Source organism: Podospora pseudocomata, chromosome 3, assembly GCF_035222375.1.
Source record: "Podospora pseudocomata strain CBS 415.72m chromosome 3, whole genome shotgun sequence".
Classification (NCBI taxonomy): domain Eukaryota; kingdom Fungi; phylum Ascomycota; class Sordariomycetes; order Sordariales; family Podosporaceae; genus Podospora; species Podospora pseudocomata.
In genome coordinates, this window is record NC_085887.1 from 1,470,373 (window position 1) to 1,482,509 (window position 12,137).

The following is a 12,137-nucleotide window of genomic DNA, read 5'->3' on the forward strand; positions in this document are numbered from 1 at the left end:
CATCTACCTTGACTTCGAAGTCCTGAAACAGGCTGGTCAATTGTCTCAACGCTACTTGACCTTTTAAACAAAGTTATTGTCTCGTTTATCTTTCTCTTCATCCTCAACCGACCAACGAGATCACCTACCTACCAGAGACAGCTAGGTAAATCACCTAGAATATCGAGCATATAGCAAAAGAAAACGAGCGGGTAGGGTAGGTAGATTCAACACTGCTAGGGGCTCGCCTGATGACATTGAAGCGAGTCTCTCACAACGACATGTAACCCCCTCGTACTTGAAACAAGCTGTCATTCGCAGGCTCGTCCTTGAAGCTCTCACAACAATAGCCCGTCGTCATCAACACCCGTGCCGTAAACCTCTGAGAAAATTCCAATGCCGGTATCATAATAATCTACCTACTACCTGCCCAGACGATCAAGTCCATCACCACCTAGGATTACTTTACCTTAGCCCACACCTCAGCCAGGTTTCCCCCAGGGTAACACAACCCAGCCGATAAACACCTCACCAAACAATCCCTCTACAACAAAGTGACATGCACATGCACATCAATAAAGCCAACAGCACATCATTTCACCAACTTCAAAAACACCAAATCACCAATTCACCAATTCAGAAACTGTACCTAGTTATATACATATATATCCCGCGAGCAAGAAACAGGCAAGGGTATCTTTTCTCTTCAGTAACAGCAAACACACAAACTTGCAAACAAATCAAAACATGCAACAAAACACTGGTGTAATCTTCCAATCTGGTTCAGTAATAATAAAAAGCCGTCCAACAAACAACCCCCCTCACCATCCAGCAACAATCTACCTCCTTCACTCTAACCCATCATCAACCAGCCCCCTTTTCCTGCCCACCCACCTACCCTAAATTCCCACCCTCCCTTCCCACAATCTCAACCTTATCCATCCCACCAACCACCCAAACAGAACCACCACTCGACATCCCCAGCAACACCAAAACCAAAAAAAAATAAAAAAAAATAAAAACAGCACCAAATCACCAAGAACAGCACAAACATAAACGCAAAAACAAACGGGGTATTCACATCTTATTCTTCTTCATCTCTTCTCTTCAAATTTTGCCTTCCTTCCACACCCCTTTCCCCTTACACCGCAACCTCCTCCCAACACTCTATCTCCCCAACCCTTCCATCCCATCCCATCCTCAATCCACGTGGTATCAAATCATCTCCTAGTCCCTTCCATCCTATCCCACCTAGTCCACCCATCGCCCATCACCCAACACACACACACACACACACACACACATACACACACACACACACACCGGGTATAAAGCTGCTTTTTCAGGTATCAAGTAAAAGAAAACTCGAAAAAGACGCATCGACGACATCAAAAATGAGAAATGAAAAAGAAAAAAAAACAAAACCGTTTGCCATCCTCCATCCTCCGAAATGAAATGTGAAAATCAGAAAGAAAAAAAAAACGAAAAAACAAACATCATGATGCGTCAAAAAACCAAAAAAATTGTTGTCCTTGCTCTTGTCTTCATCTCAATCTCCTCCCGCGTCATACTCCCATGGTAGGGATCAGAACAGATATTGTCCCCCATAAGCCATGACAAGAGGCCTGAAAGGAAAAAAGAAAAAAAAAAGTACAAAACAAAGACAGAAGTGAGAAATAACAAAAACCAAGATTCCCAACGCGCGGTCCAACTGAGATTCGAAAAGCAAAAGCAACACAACTACCAGGGTATTTTACTTTACGCCATTGGGTATATCCAGCCATAAGGGGTATTGGGTATTTCTTTTCCTCGCCGCAACACGTCAGAGAAAAAAGCAAACAATGCGTGTCTAAAATCTGGCGAAATCACAACCATCGAGACGTTAAACGTTAACGAAATGGCACAAGAGGGCCGGGGTATCCTGAATTTGTTGAATGAGAGGTAGAGGGACGCCCGCTGTCGTCAGACCGACGGGCGGCGTGGCGAGGAGTCATGTCGCCGTGGTGAGGGACGGCCAGATTGTTGCCAATCCCGTTTCCAACAAGAACTGCCGAGGGCCAAGGGCTGCCAGAGTCCTCGTCGGCGAGGTTGACACCACTGTCGTTCCAGGGGTTGCGGTCCGCATTGAAACTGCGAGTCGATTCGATCGACACGAGCGACGACTTGGAGACGTTGCTGGAGCCCTTGAAAAAGCTGGTGGCCGAGTGCGAGCTGTTCTTTCTGCGGTCCAAGAAGGACGAGATCGAGGACATGCCACTGCCAGGTCTGCGAAGTCGTTCCAAGAGACTAGACCGTTCCCGAGCAGTCTCCTCGCCGAACGAAGGCTTGGTGGGAGAGTCGGTGGCAACCGGAGCTGGTGCGTGCTGAAGAAGCTTGGAGTCAAAGTACGGCAGCGCCTCTTCGAACGTGTCCGGCTTCGGGCGGGACAGAGCACCTCTGATGAAGACGGGCTCCACTCCGGCAGTGGCAAACTCGCCCTGGAGGAAGTCCATGGCATCAGAGACACCACCTGCATTGTTACGGGTGAACTGCCAAAGCAGAGTGACGGAGGGGTTGCCGTTGGCGGCACGCTCCTCGGAATTCTCGTGCACCGTGACATCGACTTCGTACTGGGTCTTCAGCTTGGGGACAATGTTCTGAACAAACTCCGGGGACTCGAGGAATCTGATCAGAGTAGGAGTCCGTTCCATCACGACTTCGTGCTTGTCGGGAACCATGCCCTGAGGACAACGTTAGTCACGCCAAGGATATCACCAACCAGAAAAAGAAAACACTCACCAAAAAAGAATCAATGCACTTGGGCACCAACCACTGAGGTCCAGACACAGTGAGCTCATCGGTGGCCTGCTCCGTACTAGGGAAAACAATCTTGCAGTTCCACATCTTCTCTATCTCTTCAATCTCGGGCAACCTGGACAGCAGCTCACGATGGTAGAGGCGGTCGATCTTGACAGTCTGGTTCATGAATTCAGAGTCCTTCACGGGGCATTCATGTTAGCGCTCCTGGGATCCACGCGGGTGGGAGGGACTTCTCACAGCCCTGGAAACCATCTCAAGAATCTCGCTCTTCACGAGTTCAAGATTCTGAGCGTTGCGTGCCGGGGTGCGGCAGATCACATTGTCGACCCTAGAGTCGTCATCTTCTCGGGTGAGACCGCCTGAGAGGTGTCAGTTACATGCTGACCGAATCCACCAGCAGTTGATCCTACCTCTATCCATTGCGTTGGAGAACTTGACAAAGACCGAGTGCTTCTTCATGATGCGTTGGATATGCTGCCCACCAATGCCAATGATGCGTTTGTGGTACTGATCCGGGACATGGAACGAAATCGATGCCGGCATCTCTTGCTCCACCAGTGTTAATCCGTGCTTGACAGCCTCGTACGAATGTGTGACCACCTCGATGTTGAAGTTGTACTCGCCAAACGTGTCGAAGATGATCTGCACGTTGCTCTGCCCCATGATCTTGTTGATCTTGCCATTCTTCTTTCCGCTCACAAATTCCTTATGTTCGTTGGCGAGCTCGATCTTGACTCGAATCTGGGACTGGGGAGATTGATTGACCCATTTGATATCGTTGATGACGGCCAAAGCGGTCTTGACAGCCTCATCCGAGCCTGAAATGGTGAAGCACCGGTTGTCAAACTTCACATCGGCTTCCGAGTTGGCACAAATATCGCTGAGCATGGTCCGAATATCGTTGGGAGTCGGCATGGGCTGGCGGTTGTCGGGATGAGAGATCCACCAGGTAGCCGTGTAGAACTGTCCAACCAAGGCCATCAACTCGCGGACAGAACGCTCGAGAGGCAAGTTCTCCAGGGCTTGGAAGCGAGCCACGTTCTTCATGGACCCAAGACTGGGTGGCAGAATATGCGTATTGTTGTTCTCGGCAATCTTCCTCACCTTGTCCATACGAGTGAGCAGAACACTGTCGAGCTTGGCAGGCGTAATCTGAACATCCTTCACGTAGAGCCTGACACGCGTGAGGTACTCGTGAATCTTGTACTTTGCCTGCTCGATAGCTTGCGTGTTCTCGCCAGTGATGAAGACATCAGACTCTCCACGACGTGTTGCGCCGGGTGGGCAGTACGAATAGCAGCTCAGGAACGGCGGAGGGAAGTAGATGGCCGTGTTGGTTGATGACTCGATCAGCTTGATGTTCTTGCGGTTGCGTCCGATCAAGATCTGTTGGACGCTATAGTCGACATTGATAGAGTCAGCAACCCGCCCCAGCTGAATAGGATCTCATGTTAGTTCAAGTCCAACCACAAGGATCTGGCAACAACGTACGAGTTGATCAATATGAATAAGAACGCGGGTTTTGGCATGCTCCGCAGACATGTTATCGCCATAAATGGCCACCCGCCAGCGCTGGTCTCTCCGGAGCTCCACATCGCCGTTCAAGCCATCAACCACCGGGGCAAGCTTGGGCCCGAGGAGGAAGATGTCGACGCCACAAAACCTCGAGGTTTCGTCAAGAAAGTCTGTTACCGACTTCTTCAGAACGCCTTCGGCAAGATTGGCAACCAGATTGCCGTCCACATCAACAGTTGTGCAACGCTAAAGACACACAGTTAGCAGGCACAAGACACAGAAAAAGCACAGTTGCACAAAAAGATGTGACGCACTAGTGAGATGGGGGTCTTGTTCAGGATCGCCTCGCGTGTTTGATAGACCAGGTCGGCGGGACCGGACAAGCACACCGTGGTGATGAGACCGCGGGCATTCTTGGGAGTGCCCGAAAGAACGTGTGCCTCGATGGGCAGGGGGTTTGTCGTGATGCTGTGGCATAGCTGACGGAGGCCCTCAAGGTTCATAACATGGACGTGGAGAGCGTGGACGGGGACATCGTCGGGGGCCTCGACGGGATGAGTCCAGCGGAGGACGGCATCGGTGGTGGCGTGGAGAATGTCCTCGGTGTCGGGGCCGGCGAGATCGGAGGCAAAGGGGACGTTGAAGGCATAGTGGATGGTAGGCTCGCCGATGGGGAGCTGGGGTGTGGGTATCGGGGGTGGCCCCTGTGTTGTGACATCTCGACGAGTGTTGATGGCCGGCATGCCAGCCATGTTGTTTCGCGAGATGAAGTTGCTGGTTGGCCAGTGACGCATGGCTGTTATTTTATTCATGATGACTCAAATGTGCTCGCTGCTCTCGGAGCGTGGAAATACAGGGCGGATGCCAGGGCTGCGTGATGTTGTGGTGTTGAAGGAGTAGGGGGGAGTCGAGGGAGGCAGAAGACACAGCAGCAGGCTTGTCGTGGTCGACGGGAGCGGCGGAGGCGGCGTCTGGTGCTTGTCGTGGGCAATTGGGGCTAAAAGGAGTGGAAATGGAAATGCGGCGAAAAAAGGGTATCTTGGGTATCTTCAAATGGGGCCGCTGTTGAAAAAGGAACAAAAGAGAAAGGGGGGATGGGCAGAAGATGTCGTGTGCTCCTGTCCTTCCTGCCAAAGAGTTGTCGATGTTTTGAGCTTTTGGGGGGGGGGGGAGGGGAAGAGACAAGACTTGTCGTGTCGGTCGAGGGATTGGCAGATGGATGGAAGCTGTTGGACTGACTGTCCCCACAGGCCCGCTCTGCACCTTGGGAGCCCGCTGCCTTGGCCCGTGCGCCCTCCCCCTAACGTTGCAGTGACTGTGGCTTTCACTCTTGGCCCTCTCGTTCCCGACCCTTGACTGGCCAGGCCAGTTCGAGAACCGGCAACTTCCTGCGTCCGCGGCCTCTTCACACTCTCTCCACCAACTAGTCTATGTACAGTAGTGTACGATATCTTCAGCTTCAGCTACAGCTCCATTCCCTCTACCCGGGCCGGCCCTGTTGTGGAATTTGCCGCCTGAGGGGAAGCCTGTCTCTCTTCTCCGCAAGAGACATCCATTCCAAGCCAGCCATCCAGCCATCTAGCCATCCAGCCATCCAGCTAGCCCAGTTCTGATCCGGGCTTGACAAAGAAATGGAAAAAAGGATAAGGTAATCTGCTCGTGCCCCATGTCTCACAGTCCAGTTTCATCTCCTCTGCTGGCCACAAACAATGAATGGATGGTAAATCCCAAATTCCCATAATAAACATGCTCATGCCCCTCTCAGATACTCACCTCGCCCTCCACCTATGCCTGCAATATTCTTTTTTTACCTTTGCAGCCGGGTCTACTGCTACCTTGGTATCTCTCCTTTAACCAAACTGCCAGCTCGCCCGGAGACTTTTATTGTCCTCACACTGTTCCCTGAATCATGTCCAAAGTACTCGTCACCTGAAACCCCCCACCGCCGCCCTAGGCCGTCGTCTATAAGACCTCTCCATCCCAACAATCTTTTTCTCTACACTACCATCAAAACATGAACGCGTCATGCCCGGACTGGCAACAGGTGTTCTCCACGCAGCATACATACCTACAGCCTGGCCCCGGCGCCTGCCTGCCCAGCTGTGCAACACCACCTGAACCTACCTCGTGAAAGCTCACGACAGGTGGAGCCACTTGCCAGGCCCGGTGACGTTGTGCTCCCCCAACTTCTTTCTTGCAAGCATTACAACAACACACACTCACTGCGGCACAGAACGTTTTCCTGCCCGCCGCCGCCAAAAGAACAACACATATCTTGCTCTGCTGCTCTCTTTGCTTCCCTCATCAATCGTCCGAATCATTGCAACATACTTTGTAGCACTGTAGATCATCAGCTTTGAAGCGGGAACCTCCGTCGTCCAGAAGGTTGGCATCCGGACCCCTCGGCCCCTCACAACCCCCGGACCCCGTTATCCCCCGTAAACACTGCCTTGATGATGTTAAAGGAGGTCCTTTAGGCCCCCACTCAGGACTCGGTACTCGCTCACCACACCTCCTTTATCCTGTTGGACCAGACCATATGGTCCTTACATACAGCCGGCATATGCCATCTACCTACATATTGATACATCCAACCCCCATCCAACCAAACCCCCGATGCAGGCAGTCAGCACCGTTTTTTTTTTGTTTTTTTTTTTCAATTCTTGAGGCGGTCAGTTTGTTAAATGTCATAAGTTCCTTTGCAGAAAAGAAACGGTCTGGATTTAAGCTCCTTCCAGCGGCCCAAAGACTCCGAGCTTTCTCATTCCACTGACCCCGATTCATTACCTACCAAAACATGCAGATATCTTGCCTCATGTCTCAAAGTGAGCCCATCTATCAAATGGCTATGTATTAACCTGTCCATTCCGAGCACTATCACCGTAAAGCAACTCCAAACGATCGGAGGAAGTTGAACTGGAGCCTATTCGGAACAACCCCCCTACCCTTTGTCTTACCAGTGCCCCCCTCCACACTTGCTCTTATACATATACCTAACCCTAAGTGACCATGTCAATTGAAGCCGCCTTTTGCCATCCACACTCTCCAACAACCACCACCCTCACCCACACTCTCCCATAACCTACCAAATCTACCATGAATTTAGGGCATAGCGGTAGGAGGGTTTCGAAGCCTTCTAAGCGCCTGGAAAAAACTCGGCGTAGTGCCAGGGAGTGGTAAATACCTGCTTACCTACAATTTAATATCATTTTCTGTGATATTTCTTATATTTGGTGATGGCTTCTAAACTAACGGCGGCGGGGTAGTAAGGCGTAGGGAGTGCGTATAGGTTGGACAATATTACCGTAGGTAAAATTTATCATATAAAAAGTAGGTTTGCAGCCAAAACCTCATTGAGGGGAGGTTGGGGGGAGGGGAGGGGGGCCAGCACTGGTAAGACAAACAGGGGGCTCCGAATAGGTTCCCTCCTGTTGAACCTCATCACAAATCCAGAACTCCAGCCCGAGAGATATCCCAATGTGCTGTGCCATTCCAAGTGCTCAACTCCACATTCGATTTGCAATACCAACTCCCCGAGTCCAGTCAGGTCAGGTCAGGTGATATTACGAAGTAAACCACCGGTTTCAATAACTGCACCATCTGCCCGTCTTTGCCCCTTTTTGGCGTCTGCATGTCTGCAAGCCAAAAACACACATCAAGACATGTACATATACCTGACGACACTAAGTAATCATGAGAATTATTCTGCAAATATCACGCAAGACCAAGCAGATGCTCAAAACCTTATAAACAATAAACCAATGCCATTTTTCTATTGCTCCAAAACTCAAAACATCCCAGCTACTCAATGAATGCAAAAATGGTTAAACCCCATTCCCGCTTGCTGACGCCCAGCTATGACCATAAAAAAACGCCATGTGAATGCCTGCCTGCTCGCTCTTCTCCCAGCAAATGGAGTACCTTGATGCCTTTTTCCACACCCCCAAAACATGTAAAAAAAATAATACATAATTACACAAACTGTCTACACGCTGGTCAGAATAGGTAATCCCCCTACAATATCCATAATCACAAAACTCAGGTACCCCCCGTCCCAATGCAACTAACTCACTTCCCCCCCCTCTTCATTCCCCCAGCCCTCTCCTTCTCCTTCCTCTTCGCAGTAACCCTGTGAACTTCCTTCACCAAATTACGAGCCCCCTTCTTCCTCACAAACCCAGCCTCCCGAAACGCTTCAATCTCTGCCAGCCTCGCCTTGCCCCTCTGCTCAGCCGATAGAGCATCAAACGTCTCCCCTTTCAGCCTCGCCTCCTCCTTCATAGATGCCACCTCCCTCTCCCTCACCTCCCCTCTCAGCTTTCTTTCCTTGGCCTGCCTCGCCTCCATCTCCTGACACCTGAACGCCTGCTTATGGACCCATGTTTCCTTCCCCCTGGCGCTCGGCTCATCCAGCTCCCCAGCCTCCAGCTGCGCCTTGATCTCTCCTAATTTCTGCTCGTCGAGCTCGTTCAACTTGGCTTGTCTCCAAGCTACCTCCAACTCTCTCTGTTTGGCCGCTCTCCACTCTTGCCTATTCTTCCGCTCTGCCGCCGGGTCAAGAGTCCATAGCTCTTTTTTCGCCGTGTTCATCTTCCGTCTCGCCGCCGCTTCGAGAATCGTTTGCTTCTTGCTTGCAGCCTCCTGCCGAGTCAACAACCCAGCCTCTAGCTTAGCCTTGATGTTTCTCAGTGCCCGCTCATCAAAACCTGCCGCCTTTATTTCCTTGTTCTTTTCGCCTCCTGCCTTAACCTCACGCTCCACCACCTCCTCCATCTCACCCTCCATCTCCATCTCCATTTCCTCCGTTTCCTCTCTCCCACCATCTGAACCGCTACTAGAACAACGTCTCTAACGCATATCCCTATATACCTCCCTCTGCGGCGGACGATCCAGGTACACAACCTCATCATCCTCCCTCCCCGCCGGCGGCGGCCTAGCATAATAACCCCCGCCACTCGGAGGACCTTGGCCCTGAGCCTGACCCCCCTGCTGCGAAGGCGGAGGCGGAGGAGGCTGAATGCTATACCCCCTCTCCCCCACCCTCTCGGCAGGCAAAACACTATAAGACCTCGGGGGCGGCGGCTGCATTCCATAGGCAGGAACCGGCGGCGGAGCAGCGTACTCAACCCTCTGACCACCACCTCCATACGGGTCATACCGCGCAGGCTCCTGACCCGGCCTAACACTAGCCGACCTCAGGGGCACATACTCCTCCACTTGACTTCCGACCCTCCTCTCGTAAGCAACCGGAACCTCATATCGGATGCTCTCCGCGCCAGGCCGGACGCTGGCCGACCTCACCGTCCCAGCAGCTCCAGCACCGTAGTAATCCCTCCCCCGATCCTCAAAAGGAACCCTCTCATAGCTGGTGCTAGGTTCATAGCGAACTGTCTCCATCCCGGGCCTGACACTAGCCGGTCTGGCCATGTATTCCCGGGGAGGCTCCGCACGCGAAGGCGCATACTCGTTCATAGGTGGAGGAGCCATGGGGTTGGCACTCTCGCGGTAAGCACCGTACTCTGGCTGGGTCACCACCCGTCTCGGCGCTCCATACACAGGCTGCGCACCCTGATAGATGACCTCGTCATCCATCACCTCTGGTCTCCGTGACATTTCCCTCGCAGAATAGAGCCTCTCGCCTCTTGGGTCCGAGATCACTTCCTCGCGCACGACTGTAGTCGAACGAATGGGCTCGAGATACTCTCGGCCATGGGCATCAACAAGAATGCGTCTCACGGGTGCCCTGGGCGGAGGCATAGCTGCAGGCGGCCGCTCATACATGATGGGCGATTGTGAACGGTCGCCGTACGCGACTGGGCGCATACTCATCCTGGAGGCAGCTCTGACGTCGCGGTAAACGGCACCGCCTTCCTCATATGCCACAGGACGAGCAGTACGAACCTCCCGTGAAGCATATTGAGCACCTTGGGCGCCTGGGGAATCCGGACGGATGGGACGGGCGCTCACCGCTTGTCTTGGCTCATCATAGTAAACCCTTTCGACCCTCTCGTACCTTGGTGATGTGACCAAAATGGGCTCATCGTCATAGCGAGGACGATATGCCCCATCTGCTCGTCCGTAGGCCACGACCCGTTCCTGCCTGAAACTGCCGTTAGGCTGGTAGCACTCTTGGTAACCAGTCTCTACACGGATTGGTTCTTGATACCTGTGCTCTTCGTAGGGAGAGTCAACAGCTTGCTGGCGCCCTTGCCTCTGGCGCTTGCTGGGCCGAGCATAAGGAGCGGCCGTCAGAGGGGATGGTGATCGTGGTTCAGGCTTAATGACTGGCGACACAGCAGTCTCAACAGCCAACCTGTCCGCCTTTCTCTTGTTCTTCTTTTTGTTCTTCTTCTTATCGGCCGCCTTACCAGCCTGTGGGGAGCTCTCTGGGCTCGACGCGTTAGATGTTTGCTTTCTAAGGGCTGCGACCTGGGCAGGAGTCGCCCTGCGTCCACTGGAGTCAGAATCAACCAAGTGAGGTTGTCTTGTAATGGCCAGAGAAGCCAGGGGAGAGACACGCTCTGGTTGGGGAGCAAGAGGGGAGAGATCGTGTCCTCGCACAACTGGGGATGTCTGATTCTGGTTCCCACGAGTTTGACTGAGTAGATGCTGGTTCCCTGGGCCGCTGCCAGCACTGCCGGACGGTCCAGGACGACCGGCCAGGCCGCTACCATATGTGTTCGCCGCGCCTATTCCAGGAATTGAAAAGGAAGGAGCTGGGACAGGAAGTGTTGGGTTGGTCCGAGCCGGCTGTGGCTGATGTTGGGATGTAGAAACGCCCGGTATCGACATGGGCTGAGACGTGTCGAGAAGGGATTGTGCGTGGGCAATGGCCGTCGGGAGGTCGGGCTCTGGATCGAACTCGGGCTCGTAGGGCGATTCTTCTCGCATTTCCTCGTCTTCGGACTCGTTGGGGATTCGGGCTGCCATGACTGAATCGGGTGTACCATGTTGACTAGAGTAGAAAGTATTGTTATCGAAAGAGTCGCTCGATGCTGATGTGTTAGCAGCTGCATCATCAGTGGGCTGAGGAGGCGCATCCTCGGATAATGTCATGGCCTTAGCCAAGATGTCGTTGACATCGAGATCAGCCATCTGCTCGTGTGGCTTGCTTGTGACGCGACGCTGCTCAACTTCATCTTTGAGAGCACGCTCAATTCTCTGCCGCCGGAGCTGGATCTCAGCCTTGACCAAGTCGTCAGACTTCTCCAGCAGAACCGGATCGATCTCGGGCTTGCCAGAGCCCGAAGGCTTCTTCTGCGACAGCATGCCCAAGCCGGGAAGGTTAGTGGCCATGTATACTGACGGAACTTGCTGGTTCGCCCGGAATGAAGGCAGATTGTTAATTAGTGGGCGACTTCCATTTACCGCAGCATTGGATGATGATTTGGTGGCAGAAGTGGTAGAAGAAGAAGCAGGAGCTGTCGACTTTGAGCTCGCGGCTTGGGCGACTTTCCCAAGCTGTGGTGGTTTGATGCGCGGGTGAGCACCGCTGAGAACCTCGTCGCGAAACTTGAGCAGCTTCTCGTACTGCTGCACCTCGTGCAACGCGTCGGGAGACAGCGACGCTATCAATAACGTCTTCTTGCCTGCGACTTCCTCCTGTACCCCTCCTCGTTCCGCCGACATGGCTGCACCCACAGAACCTTGCGCCATGATGATGGCTGTGTTGCAAACGTCCGTAACTCGGCACGTTAAGAGCGTCCCATCAAATGCAAAACGACGCGAAAAATCGAAAAATGCTCGGGGTAAATAGATGATCGGATATCCGTACCGGAGACGCAAATGAGAATGAAGAAGCGTCTCTGGCTTTTCTTCGCGTATCAAAATATGCCAACAGTGAC

General features: G+C 52.7%; 3 protein-coding genes across 3 annotated transcripts; all 3 read right to left on the minus strand.

The window, feature by feature from the left end:
• Nucleotides 1-1,290: 1,290 nt before the first annotated feature.
• Nucleotides 1,291-6,069, minus strand: QC762_304120 (uncharacterized protein). Its single transcript, XM_062888707.1, is given in 7 exon segments — nucleotides 1,291-2,699; nucleotides 2,758-2,955; nucleotides 3,016-3,137; nucleotides 3,189-4,212; nucleotides 4,270-4,539; nucleotides 4,608-5,871; nucleotides 5,880-6,069. Coding segments are annotated over 6 exon segments (2,943 nt in total). The 5' UTR covers nucleotides 5,106-5,871; nucleotides 5,880-6,069; the 3' UTR covers nucleotides 1,291-1,868.
• Nucleotides 6,070-8,361: 2,292 nt separating this feature from the next.
• QC762_0052080 (uncharacterized protein) lies at nucleotides 8,362-9,090 on the minus strand (the record flags this gene model as incomplete). Its single annotated transcript, XM_062883509.1, has 1 exon — nucleotides 8,362-9,090. The coding sequence occupies one exon, from the start codon at nucleotides 9,088-9,090 to the stop codon at nucleotides 8,362-8,364; it is 729 nt and encodes a 242-aa protein (XP_062744610.1).
• Nucleotides 9,091-9,141: 51 nt separating this feature from the next.
• Nucleotides 9,142-11,949, minus strand: QC762_304130 (uncharacterized protein; the record flags this gene model as incomplete). Its single annotated transcript, XM_062888708.1, has 1 exon — nucleotides 9,142-11,949. The coding sequence occupies one exon, from the start codon at nucleotides 11,947-11,949 to the stop codon at nucleotides 9,142-9,144; it is 2,808 nt and encodes a 935-aa protein (XP_062744611.1).
• Between the last annotated feature and the right edge of the window lie 188 nt (nucleotides 11,950-12,137).